The sequence below is a fragment of the Podarcis bocagei genome (assembly GCF_964188305.1).
Source record: "Podarcis bocagei genome assembly, chromosome: 5".
Lineage (NCBI taxonomy): Eukaryota > Metazoa > Chordata > Lepidosauria > Squamata > Lacertidae > Podarcis > Podarcis bocagei.
Window position 1 is genome coordinate 52,680,039 of NC_138129.1, and position 21,618 is coordinate 52,701,656.

The following is a 21,618-nucleotide window of genomic DNA, read 5'->3' on the forward strand; positions in this document are numbered from 1 at the left end:
ACTGACTGGCATTTCGGGCAGAAGCATTTCTCAACCTTACCTGGAAATGCCAGGAATTTAATCTGGAACCCCTTTGCACACAAAACAAATGTATCCCCCCGCCCGCCCGACATAAGAAACATCAACTACTGCGCCCTATTACTGTCACTCTACTCACCTAGGAATCCCCAACATCCACCACATGGCCACCAATACACTTCCTGGGTGGGATTAAAGGCACCCAATGAGAACGCCGCGCTCTTTTCCCTATCGGAACGCGTCTTTTTTCTATCGCTACGCTTCTCTTTCTCTCTCCTACGTCATTAGCAGGGAGCTTTGCAGCCAATAAAAGATCCCGACACAGCAAGGCCCTCGGGAAAGAAGAATAAACGGGAAGCCTATCAGCGCGGTGCATTGTGGGGGCTGGAGTTTCGCTCTCTTCCGATCCGACCAATCATCCCAGCCGGCGAGAGGCGTCAGATAAACTTGGTCTGGTCACGTGGAGCGTGGTTCCCGTCATTCTGTGGGTCAGGTGATTCCCGGTCGCGTTCAGTCCGTTCTGAGGACTCGCTGCCGCCGCCGCCGCCGCCGCCATGTCCGGGCTCGCGCTGCTGTATTCGGGGCTGGGGCTGACCGCGGCCGCCACCATCACCGGCATCGGTTAGTGCTTTGAACGGGGAGCTGGGAGCGCCGCTGCGAGGGCCGACGCAGCTTTGCCGAAGTCCTCCTCTCCCCTCCCTTCGCCGGGGCTGTGTGCGGTTATACGCAAAGGTTTGGCTTGTCGTGGGCGGGCGGGAGGCGCAGGGCGCGAGGGAGCCCACCTGGGGCGCTGGGGTGGGATGCCGCCCTCCAGGCTTAGCGAATGTTTTTAAGTGCTTCTTGATCCGCGGTGCTGCCTTGCCCTACCCTAGTTGGCCCGTCAGGCTGTTCTCGGGGCTGGGGGGCGAGGCGACATCCCTGCAGAGGGGAGACTCGCATCCTCCTGCTTGCGCGGGGAGAACCATTTTGTCTTCAGGGGGTGGTCTGGAAGATACTGTACTTGGTTCTCCTTGTCCATGACCTTCTCATTGGGAAGGTTTCCGGAGGGGCCCTCGCATGTGGGTTTCCCACGGCAGGCCCACTTCTTGTCGTTCTCCACATCCTTGGTCTCAAAAATAAAAATAGTTTAAGAGACGACTCCAGATTTCCACCATATTGGGCTCTGTGGTGCTCATTTTGCTTCCTCATCTGTGAAAGCAGCGAAAAGGCGAGGGGTGGGGAAAGGCTTTCTTAATTAACTAGCTCAGTGCTAGTTGTGAATTTTGATGCTGTGCACACCAATGGCATTTTGATGTCTGAAAGTAGATCAAAAGAAGTGTATTTGGAGGAACTTTCTAAAAGTGCAGTGTCGTTTCCTTTTCTTGTGTGGTGAAATTTGAGCAAGGGCTAGAGTGTGTAGCCTTGCAACCAGGGGACCTGTGGCAGAGTCTGAAGCTGCTGTCCCCTTGGTTATCTTTGGTATCAAAGCAATTGCACTTTAATGAACTCCTGACTAGCTACATAACTGTTTATACATTGACAGGATTACTGGGTCTTAATGTTGATATATATCTTTTCCTTCACCACCAAACATTGGTTTCATTGTTCATCATGGTTTCGATGTTAATCATCCTAGCATTGGTAAGAAGTTCTGCATGTGCAGATCTATGAAGGAGACTTGGCTCACCAATAGCCTGGATTCATTCTTGCTGGAGAGATCTTTGCATTTTCTGGTAGTCTCTACATTTGTTCAGGTGATAATTTGTTCTTGGTGAGCCCATGCAGGTATGCTGTGTCCTTATTCTAAACAAGGAACAATTTAGAAAGTCCTCCATCATGAGTTGAATGACATATTTGTTCTTGTGTTGTGTGGTTGCAATTTATTGGGAACCAAAAAAGCGTTAACACTGTTGGGGGAAATGTGATGAACCATGCAAAAGGTGCACAGTGGACTCTCCCCGCCCCCTTGGGTTTGTTTTGTCAACAAGCTTTGGAGCAGTTGTCCTACAACAGTCCTGTCCCAACTCTCTGGGAGCTGTTGGTGGTTTCAACTGGATTAGCCCAGCTGATTTGGTTAAGACTTCACCAGTCAGGGTTGAGGAATGACAAACAGGAAACTAAGCTCTGACCTTCTGATTCAAACTCAGTTCCTTTAAGGTCATTTTACCAATTGGACACAGACCTTGCTTAGAAGCAGAGAGTTTCTTACTGGTTCCTGTTGGGACTAAGCAGTCTGCTCAACCGTATACCACTCTACTCAAACAGTACTCCATTTCCTTTTCTCCTTCTTCCTTATATCTTATTTGCAGCTAGGGTTCTTCTGCCCCCTCCCTCTTTTTGCTACTTTTCCAGTGGTAAGTGTGACTCTTAGTTCCTCTTTCAGATCAGCATGGATGGGAAGAACAGAACTTCTCCTTTTCTAGCCATGATTACTAAAGCTGTACCAGGGAGGAAGTTAACATTTTCCTTTCTTTTCAGTAGGATGTGAGCATAGATGCCTCATGGTGGGTCTTTTAGTATCGGCCTGTCTTGGCTTCTGTGGACCCTGCCCAAGCATGATTCTGTTATTACTTTGGGACATTCATTCACCTGAGCTAGGGTTTGTCAGACGGGTGGCTGGGGACTGTGGGCAGGAAGGAATGTGCTCCAAGTCATAAAACATCTGTCCCATAATGTGAGAAGCTATTTAACCTATAGATGGGCTACAGAGGTATAAATACCTTACCCCATCCCAATATATATCTGGAAGGGACAGTGAAGATCTCTTTCCTACAACAGTACTTCAGTGTTCTGCCTCATGACTAAACTCATTGGAGAGGAAGCAGAGCAGAGCACCACTTGAGTGAATAAATGATGTATGTAACCGTACGGGGGGGGGGGGGTAGCCTGTCATTTGACCTTGCTACTATAGCGAAGAAGCAGTGTGATGAATGGAGGTTTATTTCACTGTGCTGTCTCTTCTTTTTTATGGTAGCTTTGGGCAATTGTTGTTGCAAAACAGTGACTTAACTTCTCAGATGTGATTGAATGATTAATAACTTTGAAGAGTCTTAAAGGTTTTGGATCTTAATCCTTAGGATCACAATCTTTAATGTGAAGGTTTTACTGAAAAATTATTCTCTCTAGGTTTTATGCTCGAAACACTGTGACATTTTAATTTTTTAATCATTGTTAAACGATTAATAAGATCAGTTGTACAGGCCAATTTTCAAAGCATCAGCAGAATCATGGCTTCACTGGTCAGTTTGCTGTTGTGCCAACTCTACTTTGTGTAATAAACTACACTTAACTTGGTTTTCCATAGTGTCCACTAACAATTTTGGGACTTTGTCTGGGTTGTCTGGGTGGGGGAGTTAATTTCCCCCAATAATTATTGTAGCTTTAAAACTTTTTAAATGCACTGCATACAAGGGTGTCACTCATGTCTTCTGGCAGGATGATGAACCATTTGGTCTTGGACTTAGAGGTAGGATAGGTTTGTGTCGCTTTTTATATTATCTGGCCCAAATTTTAAGAGTGCTCCTGTACCTCTAGGAGTTTTACAGAAAGTAGTGTATTTTCATCAATTGCTTCAGCACTGCATTGGGTAAAAGAACTCTGAAAAAATGCTACCTGTATCCTGAAATAACGCATTCCAAAATAGGATTGGGCCTGAAAGTGGTAGTTTGCTTCCTTTCTTTGCAATTGCATATTCCATCCTTACTATGTGTTATATGCTTGTAATAGAAATCAAGGAGGGGAAAAGTGAATGACTACTACCGCAAGGGTAAAAAACATTAATTGTGACACTTCAAGCAAGAGACAAAAATCTGGAGCTGGTCCTGTTGGAAGTAACATATCAAGATCATCATTGTGGATCTGAAAAGTAGAGACCAGACCTCTGGGTGGCAATCTTTAGCCCACTTCCTGTTAGGCCTCACAGGGTGCCATGGAATTTTCTCCCCTTCTGAAAGTATAGAAAGAGACTCTCCAGTCTACTGAGTGTATTCTCTACTGCTTATAGTACAAATTGATTTCCAATATAGAGAGGGATTGTCCTAGCCAGTATCCACTGAGAAAGCAGTGAACAAATCCACATAAGGACAGGAAGCTTCTTTTGCCAGCTTGCTTCACACTTTTCTTGTGAAGAAAAGTAGAGGTGTCCTTAGGGTTCATTTTTGGCCCTTGGGTTCTCCTGCAGTATGTAAAGAAGATCCTTCAAGCAGTGTCAGTAAACTACCATTCAGCTGTGCTTTGTCTTATTATGCCTTTCCATTCCAGTATTCCTCCATTGTTGGGATGCCTTCAGATACCTGATTGCTGACTTCACAGTTCACATTGTCTACTGTTTCTGAATGATGCTGTTGTAGTACATGAGGGTAGCTAGAATTACTGATATGTTTTCCTACTATGTTGTAAAGACTTGGGATGGATTACAAGAACCCCTCTTTTTTTAGTAGGGTTTTTGCACTCAGTGGGATATGCCAAGGTTGACCACCATCCCTAGGATGTTTTAATTAATGCTGCTTACCATGAAGCCATTGGTAAGGAGAATTTTGAGCTAATATTTGCCAGATTTAAAATTTACTTGTAAATCAGTATGCATTAAAATATAGCTTTGGTATAATATAATAAACATAGAACTATATTTTATGCAATAAATTATTATAACCAGAGAAAAAACGTAAATTTATGCCAGTTGATCTAATTTTCTACATTAGAAAGGGGGACCATAAGTTCTCAAATTGTCCCATTTCTTTCTCTACTTTTGCTTAATTGTACTATTTCTCTTTAATTTCGTTACTGTAGCAAGATACCAAATTCTATCAAACCATTCTCATTCTGTTAAAATGATTGGAATATACCATTTCACTTCCAAAATATATATTTTGGCAGCAGCTAATAAAACTCAAATAAATTTCCATGTTCTGATCTCACATCTTCATTAGGATATTCCAGAAAAATTACTAGCAGATTTATAAGTATGTGATATGCAATTATAATTATATAAATGCATCTAGTGGTCTTTCCCACCAAATTCCAAATTTTGTCTCATGTCCATCAGACATTAATATAACCCGCAACTGTTTCCCCACATTTCCATTATATTCCACTAACACCTTGTTGTGTCTTTGGTTATATGTTTGGTGAATATTCGAATATAATTTGATGTTTGTGGTATCATATATATATATATATATATATATATATATATATATATATATATATATATATATATATATATAAACTGAATATAATCTGGAACTTTGGGCAGTGATATCATTGACATAATACCAAGCTGTATATGTTGTTAACTAAATGAACAGGAACTACTATTTTGGTTTTAGTTAATATTGACACATTTTGATGGAGTGGATGGTTAAACAAACTAGATTTGAATTTAGGCAAGATGAAGATAGTTCTGGTAGATAGTTCTGGACTGGTAGCAGCCCTACCTCTATTAGACAGAAGTGACAGTCTCCGCATCAAACTAGTTAGGTGTCTAGAAGTACCCTTAAACCCTGTCTTATTTTTTGACAGGCAGGTTTGGTGGTTTCCAGGACCACCTTTAATCAACTGCATCTATTGTGTAGCTGTGTAGCTTTCTGGAGAGGAAGGCTCTAGCTATGCTTTTTGATATTTTGTAACCAGTACTGTAGTGTGGATCTTCCAAAAAAATTTGAATTAGATACCTTTCTGGGAAACTTTCTTATGCTATTAGGCTAATTTACACTGTAGATAATTCAGTTTGTGTTGGCAACTTTTATTACACTCCCAAATTAGCATGTTCATTTTTCTAATATTTTGTAAACAAAGCAAAACAACTTGGGCATTGGCAAACTTGCCTGTGTTTGCAGTTGGCATCCAACTTACAAAATGGGGAGGGGGGATTCCACAGCAAAATAAATCACTGGTAAATTTTCCATTCCACATCTTGGTTTGTAACTGCCGGGTTTGACCACTTTTTGTAAGGAAGACTGCAAAGTGCAGTTAATACAAAATGGCATCAGATTATATCTTATGCTAACTCTCTCAGTGTTGGTGGCGTGGCTTGGCAAGGAAGGATGCTGTGCCACACTCCCCTCTTCTCCAACCTTCACCTGGGTGGCTCCAAAACAACACTTTGCCTTCATGGGGCCCCGTTCTCCCCTTGTGCATAGACTATTAACCTGCACAGCATACAAATTTGAATAGATTCTGCTCCTAGTTCTTACCTAAATGTCAGGAAGAGTGTAGCTCTCCCTGGGTGTATATGCCCATTATCTCTCTCTCTCTCTCGCCAGTGTTGCTTTCAAAGCCTGCGTGTGCAGGGAAAGGCAGCAGGCTGTCGGCTCCTGAGATCAGAGTCTGCTGCTGCTGAGTGAAGGGTCTGGAGTTGGCAGTGCCTGGGGCTTAAAGCTGTCGCTTGGAGCAGGCTGCACACCTATGAGCAGATAGGCTTCTGCTCACGGGGATGTGAATATGACCCTGATGAGCTCTGAGCCATTGAATAGAGTCTCCAGTTTCCTGACCCACTTTCTTCTGCTTCCCATACATGGTTAATTCTACTAGACTTGTTTTTGGTGTGGTGTATTATATCTACAATGTCTACTGATAGGGACTTCACACCCTCTGTTGAACTGCCTTGTTGTCTAACACTTCCTAATGTCAACGCTATTTTTTAAAAATAGATCAAAGGGTCACCCTACTTGCATTCTCTCTTTAGTTATTCTCCATTGGAGCCAATCTATCCTTTCTTCCCCAGTTCTGTGGCTCATTTGTTCTCTATCCTGCCCCATGATGCTCTGTTTCTGCAGCCTTGCTCTTTCTTTCTCAGCTCCTTCCCACCTCTGTGTCTGTCTGTGTCTTTTTTCACATTGTCAGGCTCACAGGAGGATAGTTCTGCCTGGACCTTGCAAGTGGAACATTTGCATCCTGTGACTGTCCCATCATATTCTATTCATATATCCCGAAATACAGTTCCCATCATCATGTCATTGACTCATCTTCTTCCACTCTGCTTCCCAGTCTGAGGTTGTGGGGTGATTTTCCCTTCCTGTCTGCAGTATGTGATACTGCTAACTTTTTCACAGCTGGTTTTCTTCCCCATGCATGTTCTTCATCCAGCCCTTTAAAAGGAAAAAATGGTTTATGGATGAAAAAAGGCCCCTAGAGCCAAGATTGCTGTGGATGTGAAGGTACAGCATTCTTGCTTATCTAAGAATGAAAGCTGTTGGGGATCCTTTTGGTATTGTTAATAACAATAATAACATTTATCAGTCACTTTATGCAATAAAAAGTCTCAAAGCAACTTGACAAATTAAATTACAACACCATTTAAAGCCAGAAAAGTTTTAAACAGCGAGAATATATAGTACATAAAATGCACATTCATCAACAAATTAATAAGGACCAAGTCCTACCCACCCCACTAAAAGATGGGCACCACCATAGGAGGCAACATTAATTAACCAAAGGTCTTGGCTTGCTGCACCTAAAAATTGACAAAGATGGTGACAGGTGCATCTCCCTAAAAAGAGCATTCCACAGGTGAGGCGGTTGGGAACATCACAGAAAAGAATGACTGATTATAAAAAGACTTCATGAATAACTTTGCTTATTTGGGTTGGTCACGAGTAGTGTCACAGATGGATGTGCTTCAGACTGCAGCAGTTAGATAACATTTTTCATAGCAATGCCCATTAGGGCTACCACAAAGGGGCCGTGCCCTTCCAGTTAGCTGTGTGAACATGGGGATTTTATTTTTTATACATAAACATAATATTTCAATGAATATTAAACTAAGAAAGATTTTCATTTATACATGCAGAAAAAATGGGGCGGGGGCAGAAAAGCGTTTCCATTACTGCACACAGTAAAATCAGCAAATCTATAGACATAGATTCATTAAGCATTATATTAAACCACCCTGCTCCATATTTATTTTAGGAATTGCAGTACATCATTTCTCCTGAAAGCCGACATTTTGGCTAGATAAGATGATTCCCAGACTGTCACTGATCCTTCCCTGATGATATAGATTGTCCTTCCCATTGTTTGGCATAAATCAACTTTGCAGCAACCAATAAATTTGAAATCAGCTCATGCAATCTTTAGCATATTCTTCTGTTACATAATTCAAAAGAGGGAGGATCAAATGGCAGCTACATTTCATTTTATCAGTCCCACTAGCATTTTCCAAATTCTCTAGTTCTTATACAATTCCACTACCTGCAGAGAAAATGTTTTTCGCCCTGATGCTAAAAAAGGTACCCAGTATCTGGTTTACACATTTCTGTGGCATAAATAAAAATGTCTTCACTTCCACAGAATTTTTGTAAGTTTCTTGTTCAGTTTGTCATAAAAGAATTTGACCATATGCACTAATGGAAGGTGAAACAAGGGTGGTTGGTGGTTTTTTTAACCGGAGTTCATAGCCATTATCTCTCTGAACATTGCATTTTCTTTTTGTAGAGTCAAATTATGAATATAGGGATAAAAGGCCATATTCTCTGCCTCCAAGATACCTGTGACAACTTTATAGGCGATCATAGGAGATCTTCGTTACATTTTTCCAGTAAACTGAAACTTTCTAAATATTGATAAAGATCTAAATCACTTTTTACCCAAGTCAATGTGTTGCATCAGGAGCTGTTGTTTAGATTTTGAGGATAGACATAGACAAAGATACATTAATGATAGGTGGAATGGTTACATCTCTTAAGTTTTTCTATATCTGCCAATTGTGCCATTAGGAGGCTTCCATCATAGCTACACAGAACATCCTGCCCATACATTGGTGGCTGTTATCTTGCCTTTGGCTGAGCCTGGCTTCTGCACGGGCCTGGCAGAAGTCGAAAGTGATTGTTTGAGGTCCAAGGTGTTGTATTCCGATGTCGGTCAGTGCTGCAGCACTCAGAAGATAAAGAGTGAGGTAGCCAGTATGGTACCCCAAATGTTATTTTTGCACTACTGACTGGAGATGATGAGAACTGGAGTTGCACAGCATCTAGAGGATGCTCACATTTTTCTACCCTGGAACAGAGAGGGGCAAGACTTCCTGTTAGTGCTGAAAGGATTTTAAAAAGTGTGCTGGTAGGAAGCCTGTAGGATAGGAGTCCTTTTCTGTCTCTTATTTCTAGTATGTAGTGACCTTTTGGGTCTTGTTAAACAGAGCACAACAGAAAGGAATAAGTGATAGTTTCCCCATGAAAGAGGTGATTTGGAAAGGGGCAATTTGTGGTGTAAGCTGTATGAAGACTATATAAACCCTTTCTGCTCTCCCTGGGGGGGGGGGGGGTTCAGCACCGGTGGCAAGGTGTGAGCATCACAGATTGGGCTTTGAGGAGACCAAGCCAAAAAGTGGAATCATTCTGTGTTTCTCTTGTTTTTCAGGAATCTGCTACACAATATTTGACCTTGGTTTCCGTTTCGATATAGCATGGTAAGATGGCACTTTTCCCTAGAGGCTGGGGTTGGAGTAGCATGGGGAACAGTGGCTTATTGGTGTTTTCAGCAATATATTGGGGAAGAGAGCATGAGGAAAAGCAGTAATTTGCCTTCGCGTTTTCTTTTCCATGCGCATGAATTACAGAAAGCCCAACAGTGCTCTGCTCTGAGGAGTGGTAGGCAGGCAGATGTTTGCATGGTTGCTTCCACAGGCAGGCCGTGTCTCTCCCCCCCCTTCCCCCGTTGGTTGACAACAGTATTGATGGCAGTGTCCCATTTCACTAGTCAATGCTGCTAATTGCCTCATTTTGCCTGCAGGTCAGCTGGCTGCCTCTCCTCTTTGCCTGCTGTTGCAAGCCACTTGTCCCTGTGCTTAGCTAGGTTATAGGCCCTGTGCTGCTCAGATTCTGTTGGCACATCCGCACACACATCTTGAACATTTTTGGGGCACTTTTTTCTGTGCTTCTGGACTATTGCTTGGGCCTGAAAACAGATGCTTCTCCATGCACCCACTAGTCTTAATGGTATAGGATTAGTGGTCTTGAGGAGTTGCCGTGACCCATATCCTGCTTCTGCTAGTTCAAGAGCTAACCAAAGAGTGCTGTATTGAACAGCATCTTAAGCAAGTCTCTGGCTCACCCTGCTTTCATGGACCTCCTTTCCTGTTGGCTAAACTAGCCTAGGGTTGCTTGGGCTCAGCACAGCTTTTCTACAGTGTTGTTTTGTAGCCCAAACTATAACAAATAACACCTTTCCTAATGGGTTATGAAGTCTCCTAGTTACTGCTAAAGAGGCAAGGCCTTCTGGCTGCCACCCTGGGCAGCAGGCGTTAGTTCTCTTTTACCACTTACCAATTGTGCAGGATGGGTAGACTGACCTGACCAAGTTCTGTCCAGAAATGGGATGGATTGGTTTGACTAGGGCTGCTTCTCCCCTGCGGGTGCTATGACTTGATGCTATGATGGAGAAAGGAATAGAGTATTCATAAGGTAATTCCTCCTATGTACAGGTTCCTGACAGAGACCTCGCCATACTTGTGGTCCAACCTGGGCATTGGGCTGGCCATCTCATTATCAGTGGTGGGTGCTGCCTGGTGAGTACTTCATCTCTCCCAGCCCCTAGCGATCTGTTAATGGACATCATTCCTCAACCAATACTGCTGAGCCCTACTTTGGGCTTCCATTTTGGGGGGTTAGTCCCAAGGCACAGTCTGAGGGCACATGATGCAGCCACTTCACCAAAGGTCTGTGTCTGGTCAGTGCCTGGAGGGAGATCCCCAAACTCTGTCTGGACCCTGGGATTGTCATCTGAGACCCTTTTCTGCCTGATGCATCAAAGGCAGACTCAAAGAGTGGTGATGAGAGAACAGGCCTTTTCTGCAGCTCCCCAACTATGGAGTGTGGCAGCAATTCTGTCATAGTTCAAGTACAGTTTTGTTTCCCTGGGCATTTGGGAAGCACCAATGATTGGATATTCCCCTTACTCTGCCTGCATTTTTAATATGCTTATGTGTTTTCATTACTGTATTCTCTTATTGTTGTAAATCACCCTGGGAATTTTGGGATTCAATAAACCTAACCTAACTTCATGTACACCACCTTGACTTCTATGATGGAAGAAAGTCAAGATATAAGTGTACTTAAATAAGTGTAGTGCTGGGCATTAATGAATAATAAAATGATTTTGGCAGGGTGCAATCTAAGCAAGCTGTCCCCCCCTCCCCTTTGCTGCCCATCAAGTACCACTCCTCTAACCGCTTCTGTAACTATTTTTTCAGGGGCATTTACATTACTGGATCCAGCATCCTTGGCGGTGGTGTCAAAGCACCTAGGATCAAAACCAAAAATCTGGTCAGGTGAGAGGACCCCCTTGTTCAGCATATATTCCACAGGTATAGGTACTGCAAAGTCCAAAAGCTCACTTGCCCATCCTTGATATGCCTTGTTTCCTGCTGCACAGATTTAAAAAAATTGTACATTCCTGAATTGGCTTCTGTGTACCGTAAAATCCTTGTGAGAGCTAGGCATTGAGTTTGATCCAGCACAGGTGTGGGGACCCTCAATGCTTGCAGGGCAAAAGATGGAACTGGGCACAGCAAAATACAAAGAAAAAGCAAATAAATAAAATCCCCTCTAGTTCAGTGCATTACCTGTTCCTCACCCCTGGCTTAATGGGTGGGGTGTGAGAATAGGGGTGTGAGCACCTTGTGGAAGGATCTGCTTTGGGCCGGCTTTGCCTATGCTCAGAAACACTCTGCCTTAAGTGTCAAGCAAAGACTTTAAACAAATGAATCAGCTTTACTTTTGGGGGAACAAGGTGTGCTCTGAAACTTGCTGCTTCCTTGGTTGCCTGGTCGTTCTCAGGCTGCTGCCTCATCTGCAAGGTTACCACCTCATTCCTAGCTAGCCAGGGGAAGGAAGGAGGTGGTTGGGAAGCCAAGGAGGGTCCCAGTGGTAGATGTGCCATTAGAGGCCAGCCCATTCCTCCCTCTCTCGTTCCCTGGTCCCATGCCCACATTGTCACCCTTGAGATGTTGCAGCTGCTAATATGTGTTTTCTCCTGGCAGCATCATCTTTTGTGAAGCTGTGGCCATCTATGGAATCATCATGGCCATCGTCATCACCAACATGGCTGAGGTAATGGGGGGGGGGCAGGGGCTGGCTTGTATGGGAGGGACACAGTTGTGTGCCAAGTCTCGCTCTTGGCCATGCTCCACGGTGTCTGATTTGAAGGGAGCTGAGCTGTTGCCAAACGGAGGAGGGCAAAGAAGGTAATCAGAGAGGTATTGATGGAGTCCAGGCAACTGTGGAGCCAAGTGCTATGCTGGGTAGAAGCCCAGTTGCAGGAGGCAATCCTGGCTCATGCCTCTGAGCAAAAGTTTTCTATCCTTGTAGGGGAGAACAAGCCCTGACTAATTGCTCTTGAAGCAGGGGCTGTATTGACACAGGGACATAGAATTGACATAGGGAGAAAGAGGAGTTATTTTCACCTGGGATAAATCCCACTACGGAGCCATAGATTGCCCAAGACCTTGGAGCAAGGTTAACCTGCATCTGACAGATGTTTAGAGTTATGAGCTTATGAGGAATGAGGCACCTTGGTGGGCCACAGTCCTCTCAGCTCCCTTTCCCCCTGCTGTAATTCTGAAAAGGGTACGAGTTTATTTCAACTCAAGTCTGGATAGTTCCTATCTACAGTGACGTGCCTTAATGCCACATCTAATGTCTTTGTCAGAGACTTGCTTATTAAAATCCTTCCTTTCCTTGCAGCAATTTTCGGGCAGAACCCCTAAGGCGATTGGCGCCCAGAACTACCATGCAGGTAGGCTGGGTTTGTGGGGCATAATGGTTCTTGCCCTTGCGATATCATCAGGCACCCCTTGTTACGTAGGAAACCTAGGAGGCTGTCTTATAGCAAGTCAGCCGATTGGTCCATCAAGGCCAGTGTTCTCGACACTGACTGGCAGCAGTTTCTCAGGGGCTGCCAGCCCTACTTAGATGCACCAAAGATTGAACCTGGAACCTGCTCTATCTCTGAGCTGCAGCCCTTCCCTAGTTGAATTGTGTCTTGGCACAAGTTCACCTGCAGTAGGACAGCTTTTTTCCAATAGGCCACCGAACATTGTCTGACAAGCAGGGGGTATATGTATTATCTCCAGTTGATTTTCTGGCTTTGCAAAGCTCCCTACCGCCATGTTGCAGTATCTGATGTGCCAACTATATCTGTGCTGTCACCCTGGGGTGGTGGGTATATAATCTCTTGTCATCACAGAAGAGACCGGCACATCTTGACATGTTTGCTGGCAGCAGCTGTCCTCTTGGATGGCTATAGTGGCAATGCTATTCTTGTGGCATGCCACAGATGCAAGCCTGGGCGAGGTGTGAGCTGGGCCAAGATGCTGTCTTTGGCTGTATCCTGTCCCAAAGTCTTTAGAATTGTGACATCTAATACCACCCTGTGGCCTGGGAGGCTTTCTAGTGCTCCAGAAATAACTAAATAAATAGTATATAGCCATTGTTCTGCTTAGATAGTGTTACTGTCACCACTCTTTGCTTTGCTGCATTTCCCCTGAGTGAGTCAGGAACACCTTTAAACTTTGTAAATCTGAACCCAGTAGTCTGGTTCATGATTAAGGTGTGGCGAGGGAGGGTGACAGGGAGAGCTTTCTCCAATAAATAAGGAGCCATTGCACCAGTTGCACTAAATTCCTAAGAACTGGTTTATTTTATTTGTGGATTAAAAGGTTTGCATATAGAAAGCAAGGGTTAATATACATAACATGCACCTTTTCTTCCTAAGGAAAAATCGGTTTGTGTGTGAGTTGGGGAGGGAAATTGTTACAATTTCTTGTTACCTTATTTCCATCTGCAGATAATGCATAACAAGGACAGGCTTAGAAGAAAACATAAGGGCCTTCACCCTAACGGTCTCTGAGGCCAGTCTTGTCAGGCCTGCAATGATCATCAACTGAAAATATAACTGGGTGCCGCCCATTCCTAATACTCTTTCCTCCCATAGGTTTCTCCATGTTTGGGGCAGGCTTGACTGTGGGCCTGTCCAATCTCTTCTGTGGTATATGTGTGGGCATTGTGGGCAGTGGTGCAGCATTGGCAGATGCCCAGAATGCCAGCCTCTTTGTCAAGATCCTCATTGTGGAAATCTTTGGCAGTGCCATCGGACTCTTTGGAGTCATCGTGGCTATCCTGCAGGTGAGTCTCTCCGGCCTTGCTATCCCCAGACAGTCTTGCCCATTCCCACCTCCTAAGCAGAGGTACAGTGGTGCCTTGCAAGACGAAATTAATCCATTCCGCGAGTATCTTCGTCTAGCGGTTTTTTCGTCTTGCGAAGCAACCCTATTAGCGGATTAGCGCTATTAGTGGTTTAGCGGCTATTAAAGGCTTAGCGGCTTAGCGGATTAGCTGCTAAAAGGCTATTAAAGGCTTAGCAGCTTAGAAAAAGGGGGGAAGCGAAAAAAATATCTCAAGACTCGCAAGACATTTTCGTCTTGCGAAGCAAGCCCATAGGGAAAGGTTTGGAAATGCCAGTAGTCATGCCTAGACTGCTCTTTGCAGATTAGCGAAACAAAAAAGAATTTCATAAACTAATTTGTTCCTTCAAAGGGGCTCTCATCTACTCTTAAGTTGTGCCCAATATTTACTGGTTCGGTAGGTTAGGTAGTTATCTCGCGGTACTGGTGTTGCTTTAAGGAATCCCCAAGCCATCCCTGCTTCAGAGCAAGGAAGAGGCAAGGCCTTTAATGGGTGTGTGTGGCTCAACCTTCAGCCTTCTTCAATGACAAGAAGCTTCCCTGTCCATAAGATCTACTATGGCTCTGCCTCTTCAGCCTCCCTCTCCACAACTATTGCCCCTCACTTTTGGCTGCTGCTCTGTGCACCTGTCCTGAACAGTCATATTTCCTCATGATCATGTACAGGTGGATGCATTTGCAGTGTTAAAAAGCTGCTACATGCGACAAATATGATAACATGCCCAGTTTGCATTTCACAGTCTGTAATCGGTAGTTAACGGTTTACTGTGAAGGCACAGAAGGCTCCCAATTTGCTCCTCCCTTCTAGTCAGCAGGAGCAACAAATCACCCTTCCTGGCCTGGGCGTTGCTGCTTGTTTCACTCCAAACACTCTTAAGCCAAAAACAAATCCTGGCATTATTCTTGGCAATAGTGGGGGTACGTAGGGGAGCTTAATTCATGGCACCTGTGTTTTCTTACCTTCTCTCCTTTTTGTCTTTTGCAGGTGTCTAAAGTGAAAATGGGCGACTAAGCCCTTTGCCACCAGCCTGTCTGCCAGCTGCAGACTCTGTACATATTTATTTAATGTCTTCTGTTGGCTTGGGATGGAGCTTGGTGTATAAATTTATTCCCGTGATCTTTCCCTGCGAGGCCATGGAAGAACCTGACCAATTGATGTGTGTGTGAGAAAGAATCTGTCCTCCTTTCCTTCCATCCTTTCCTGCTCCACTTCCCCTGAAAGAAGGGGCTGGATGGACCTAGGAGAAGGAGCCTAGAGTCTTCCAGCCCTTGCACTCTTTGTGGCAACCACTGCCAACAGCAATGCCATGTTCTGTGAAATAAACTCATCCGTGTCCCAAGTAGTTTCCCTTCCTTGTGCGCCCCGTGCTGCTGTGCCCCTCCTGCTACCCCGGCTCCTGCTGCCTCTCACAGTCCACATTTTCTGGAACAGCCAGTGGTACTGGCTGAAGATTTGGCTCTGCAGGCTATGGGAGGTACCCTCCTAGGCACATCTGTTCCATACTGAAGGGGTGCATAGGAGCTAAAAGTTGTGATTTTTTGAGTTCCCTGAAACTTCACAAATGATTGGTTAATTAAAATTAATTATGGGAAATATCTTGTACTGTGATCAATAGTTGCTGTTTCTCTGTGGTGTGCCTGCTGTTCATCAAACTGCTCAATGCAGGGGTGGGCAAACTTCAGGCTTATCTGATTGTCTTTGTTTCTTTAACTGGAATCCAAAATCTACTAACCAGGGGCAAAATATAGATTATTATTTTTTTAGAAGGGGTTCCTCTGAGCCCATTTTGAATCCTAGGAATTGGTTTTCAGTACTAGAATGGAGCTTATAGTCCTTTTGCCCAAGTCTTCTCCTGCGTAACTTTCATCATTTCAGCGGCCAAATTTAGATGGGAAAGGTCATTTTGTTATTTCCTTTAGACAACTGATAGTTGAAAAGCCCTGCTGATTGATTGCAAATCACTCAGAGGTTTGATAGAGCCTGTGAGGTAGGTGCAAAGGCTGTAACTGGCCCAAGGTCACCCAGTGAGCTTCATGACTTGAGTGGGGATTTGAACCCTGAAGTTTTAAAGTGTTGTAAACTTTAAGGGTTTTTTTGCTTTATAATGTGGTATAGAAATGAAATTAATCATCATCAACATCATCCCTGAGAAAGAAAATGAGACCTGGGCATTCCATTGTGGCAGCCACAACCTAGGTTTAAATTACCATTTAGCAATTAGCTTATATATCTGAGTTTCTACACTGGACCCCCATGGATTGGAGGTTCCCTCTCCCAGGATAAAGAGTATTCCTGCTACCTCTTCCCAGGGGTGGGTAGTTTTGCAGTCCTAGGACCATGAAGCATATTAATTTACAAAACTGTATTTGTATCCTATATTGGGAGTTGCCAAAGGCAGCTTTCAGTTAAAGCAAAACTTAGCTGAAAATTAGAAGCCAGAGAGTCACATTGCAGAAGGGGAAACACTTCTTATGGTAGGATGAATCTAAAGATCTTATAGCTTAAGCCCTGAGCAGGATTTGCCATCTGTAATCCAATCCCATGCCAGCCTTACCTGGTAACTGTAAGGGTGGGAGGAAAGAGCTGGAATCCAGGCAGCAAAATTTGTTATTTTCCCTGCAAAGTTTAGATAGTCTAATGGGGGGGGGGTATTGTGATATATTCTTATTTTAAGGAATATATAAAAAAAGAAAACTGATTCTGTTTGTTTGTTATTTCATTATTTACAGCAAGTCTTCACTGTTCTGATTGGCTCAGTGCTTTTGGAGAGCAACAGAGCTGTGCTTATTTTTCTACAGGAACTTAAAAAATTATGTGGCAGGGTGTTTAGTGTTACCTTTTGGGTTCCTTGCTGGGACAGAGCCCCACCCCGGGAGATTTCCTGAAACACTTTTGACAACTGTATATTTAGCCTCTTTTCCACGTTTCCCACTACTCTGAGTAAAAACACTTGAATTTACATGTGTGAGCCATTCTGCTGTTTGTTCTGAAGGCAAAGATGTTCCTTTGGGACACTCTCGGCACTTCTCAATGACATAACTGGTGTTCATCTAAATAAAGCTTTTAAGAACATTGCTAGTGGGGCAAGATCTGACCCATATAAGCTAGAGCAGGGCTACCAGATGGGGTTGCATGTTCCCTTGCTCTCCATAATTTGATTGTCAAACTGTAGCTTTATCAGCATGTGGTTATAAAAGTCATCAAAGGATAGAGGAAATCATCTTTATGTTGATGATACCCTGATGCTCTCTCATAGGCTGACTGAAATGGATTCATTTAGTGTTTAAAAAATGATGTAGGTCAGGTGGTGGAAGAAGCCCTCCAGTAAATGGCTCTGTCAAGGACGTTTCCTTCAGTTCAGATCTGTACATGTTTTGATAGCTAGATGTGATGGCTTGTGTAAATTTAGAGGACATAGAGCCTCAAATTTCAGTTCAGCTTGATAACTGACAAGCCTAACATCTTGCTGTGGGGCAAAACGGATTTCAAAAGACAAACATTGTTTTGTCTAGTGCCACATACATTCTTTCCTGGTGATGTATTTACAAAATCTTTCCTATTTAAAACATATAGGACTATAACAATATGTCCAGAATAGCCTTAACACAAACTGGAGTTGCTATAGGTGGGGATGAGGGATTTATTTTCCTAACCTTTAAGCTGCGCTACAAGACTAACCTGCTTTTGAATGCAGCCCAGTGGTCCCTACACAACATTTCTTAAGCACTGAGATATGTATAACAAGTCTCTTCAAGGTCTGCATCTCAGTTACTTGTGATGGCTTCGTTTGCCTGCAGTTCATACTCTTAATGTTCTTCTCATTGTGATTGCAGCTCAGGGGGGGCTTTTCTTTACATAGATAATAACTCAAAATTTGACCTGTACACGTAACCTCAGGTCCTTGATTTTGCATACGCCACTTCTGTGTACAGTGGTGCCTCGCAAGACGAAATTAATTCGTTCCATGAATTTTTTCGTCTAGCGAATTTTTCGTCTTGCGAAGCACGGTTTCCCATAGGAATGCATTGAAAATCAATTAATGTGTTCCTGTGGTCAAAAAAAGTCCAAACAAAGCCAAATTTGGTACAACAAGAGTTTATTAAGTGCTCTTTAAAGTCACACATACTGTAAAGAGCATTTCAAAATTCAAACCCAGAATTTTTTTAAAAAACAGCAGAGTGGCCCAATGGTCACAGAAAATCATAAAAATGCAGAAAAAAACCACAAACTTCCATATTCTTGCAAACCCCTCCCCAACTGTTCCCCCAGCCACCCAGCACACAGAAATTCAAATCCAGAATTTTTTTTAAAAAAACAGCAGAGTGGCCCAATGGTCACAGAAAATCATAAAAATGCAGAAACAAAACACACAAGCTTCCAGATTCTTGCAAACCCCTTCCCAACACCAAGTCCTTGAATTCCAAACACCCCAACCCAAAATCCAACCCCCCCCCAAAAAAAAAGTTTTAAAAGCTTAACTTACCAAATGGCTGCAAAAGAAGTTTTGGAAAAGCTTCAAAAATCACCAAAGTCTTTAAAAACCTCAAAAAAGGCTACTATGTACACTGCGTTCCATGAGTTGCTCCTCAAAGTCAAGTCGCAACTGTATTAACGGTGTTAAGAAAAATGAAACAAACTTGCAAGACGTTTTCGTCTTGCGAAGCAAGCCCATAGGGAAATTCGTCTTGCGAAGCGGCTCAAAAACGGAAAACCCTTTCGTCTAGCGAGTTTTCCGTCTTGCGAGGCATTCGTCTTGCGGGGCACCACTGTATTTAAATACAGTCATTGGGTGAGCAGTCAGTATCACAAGATGAATCTTGATCCAAACAAAACACCTACATTCTGATTGTCATATGTGAAATCATAGTAACTGTCACTGTTCCAAGAAATGGGCTAGTTTGGCTTTATTCTCATTGGAAATATGCTGGAGAAGTTGTGAGGGTTCCTTCAGATCAGGACAGGTTGCTGTTCTGTGGCATGAGTAGGGCCTGCTACACTGTAGCTCCACATTTCCCCCCTCAAAACATGTTGTGGTTACTGCCTTGAGGTGGCTTATCTTGCAGAGGCATAACCCTGGCAAGCCCATTGCTTTTTAGGAACCTTACACTGGCCTTGCGTGTTTCTGTGCTGCAGATAATTCTCTCTATTTAATAAATGTGTGCCCTGCCCTGTCTGCTATGTGCCAGGCTGATGGTAATAAAAGCAGCTTAAAAGAAGAACAGATTCCGACTAGTGAGCAATGGAAGTGGCAGCACAATCAAATGCTTGAAAATAAAAACAGCAGCAAACTACAAAACACTTCAACAGATATTTAAAAGGCTAGGAAAATAAAAGTCTAGGAAATTAAAAGGCTATGTGCGTCACATCAAAAAGGCATTGTAGTTGGCACTAGGTGTGCTTTCTTGGGAAAGCATTCCAGTGATGTGCTAAAATGGTGAAGGCCCTTTCTGTAGTCCCCACCTGCCACCTGCTGTGTTTTTTCCTACACTGAAATGGTGTTGCCTCCTAGCACTATGTTAGGAGCTGTTGTCCTCAGGAATCTTGCCACACCATTTTTCTGAGGGTGTTTCTTTCCTTAGTGCCATGAGGTTCTGTGTCTCATGTGGATGACCTCTGAGGCGGTGCAGACTGGGCCTGAGCCTACACAAGGAGTGAAAGTGAAGTCCTCCATTTTTCCTCTCTAGGAGGCTTAAGTCAATCACAGTGCTTTTGCTGGCTTAGTGTTGGCTCCCTGGGTGATTCTGCCACATCCCTGCAAATCTGCTGTAAGATGCAGAAAATCCACTCACTTTGGATGTTTGTAGAGTGCCCGGCATAAGGAGCCAAGCTGGCTCATCAGACTAATGAGCTGGCAGGGATCCTTGTAGCATCGTGGGTGGGTGTTGTGGGGAGAGTCTTCCAGGATATTTGTATCCTGCCTCCCACTTAATGAGCATGCAAGTTGCTGGGTGTGGTAGGAAGGTAAAGATTGCCAGATCGAGGCACTAGGCTGGCATGCAAAGCTGTAAAGAAGAGCTGGGGAGCTTGACAGCTCTCACACAGAGAGAGAATAATAAACACATGAGCCCCGCAATATTGCACTGGGACTGAAGGAGCTCAGATGTGCTTGGTAAAGAATGTTGGCATGGCTTGCAGAGTGCCTGGAAGCACTGAACTCATTAGGTTACGTTACATGATAGTTGGAGGGGAAGGCTGGGTGGGGCTGGGTGGCTGAGAGGGAAGAAAAACAAAAGAAGCTCTTAGTTCAGAACTTACAGGGTTCTCCAAATTCTAGTGAGGAACAGACAATACTTCCTGATGATTCTTGAGGGTATTAGGGTGTGGAGATTTTGGAGGCTAGTGTTAATGGCACTGTCTTGGCAACAGCTTGTTGTTGTTTAGTCGTTTAGTCGTGTCCGACTCTTCGTGACCCCATGGACCAGAGCACGCCAGGCACTTCTGTCCTCCACTGCCTCCCGCAGTTTGATCAAACTCATGCTAGTAGCTTCAAGAACACCATCCAACCATCTCATTCTCTGTCGTCCCCTTCTCCTTGTGCCCTCCATCTTTCCCAACATCAGGGTCTTTTCCAGGGAGTCTTCTCTTCTCATGAGGTGGCCAAAGTATTGGAGCCTCAGCTTCACGATCTGTCCTTCCAGTGAGCGCTCAGGGCTGATTTCCTTCAGAATGGAGAGGTTTGATCTTCTTGCAGTCCATGGGACTCTCAAGAGTCTCCTCCAGCACCATAATTCAAAAGCATCAATTCTTCGGCGATCAGCCTACTACAGCAGCATAGTCCTATTGGCAGAGGTTATAGTTCCCTGGAGGAAAACGTGTTTTGCATGCAGAATGCCCCAGGTTCAATAATTAGCATTTCCAACTGAAAAGATACCAAGTGGAGAAAAAGAAGAACCTTGGACTGCCACTGCTAAGATAGACAGTGCTGTCTATTGTGAGTTCTTCCCAAGGCCTACCTGTGTAGTTGCAAGAACAGCCATTCTGAAGTGTAACATACAAACAAGTGGCATTTATTTGCTTGTCTCAGCTCAAAAATGTTCAGAGAGGGTGATGTTCCATCAGCCCTGCCATAGTTTACCCAAGTTAAAGTTCAATCCTATTTATTAAAGAAAAGGATACAGAGATGAAATAAAAAGAAAGATGCATTTGTATTAAATATATGTAACTATGACAAGTTCATCGTTCAAATTTCCTGGGCCTCTCACCACTGTTAACATGTAGCATGTCTGCCAAACCATATTCTCATTTAATGAGCTCCTTCTCTCCTAGAATGAAGAAGGCTCGGTTCATTTCACAGTTACCTGGAAATGTATCCCAAAAGCATTCTATAGTACAGCTGGAAAGAGAAACTTTGGGAGGAAGGAGTCACAAATTGAACTGAACTGGTGGGGTGGGGGAGGGGGGCGGCGGCAGACAGACAGACCAAGACAGAGAACATTTGAATGGT

General features: G+C 43.8%; 1 protein-coding gene and 1 long non-coding RNA gene across 2 annotated transcripts; one reads left to right on the forward strand and one right to left on the reverse strand.

Moving 5' to 3' along the window:
* Positions 1-474: 474 nt before the first annotated feature.
* On the forward strand, positions 475-15,767 carry ATP6V0B (ATPase H+ transporting V0 subunit b). The gene is made up of 8 exons (XM_081195930.1): positions 475-639; positions 9,352-9,400; positions 10,415-10,498; positions 11,183-11,260; positions 11,972-12,041; positions 12,675-12,726; positions 13,924-14,114; positions 15,159-15,767. Exons 1-8 carry the CDS (start codon positions 573-575, stop codon positions 15,183-15,185), a joined length of 618 nt encoding a protein of 205 aa, XP_081052056.1. The 5' UTR covers positions 475-572; the 3' UTR covers positions 15,186-15,767.
* Positions 15,272-19,633, reverse strand: LOC308587951. Its single transcript, XR_014008577.1, has 2 exons — positions 18,939-19,633; positions 15,272-18,096 (listed from the first exon to the last, which is right to left on the reverse strand). It is a non-coding gene; the product is annotated as an uncharacterized lncRNA (long non-coding RNA).
* Positions 19,634-21,618: the final 1,985 nt, after the last annotated feature.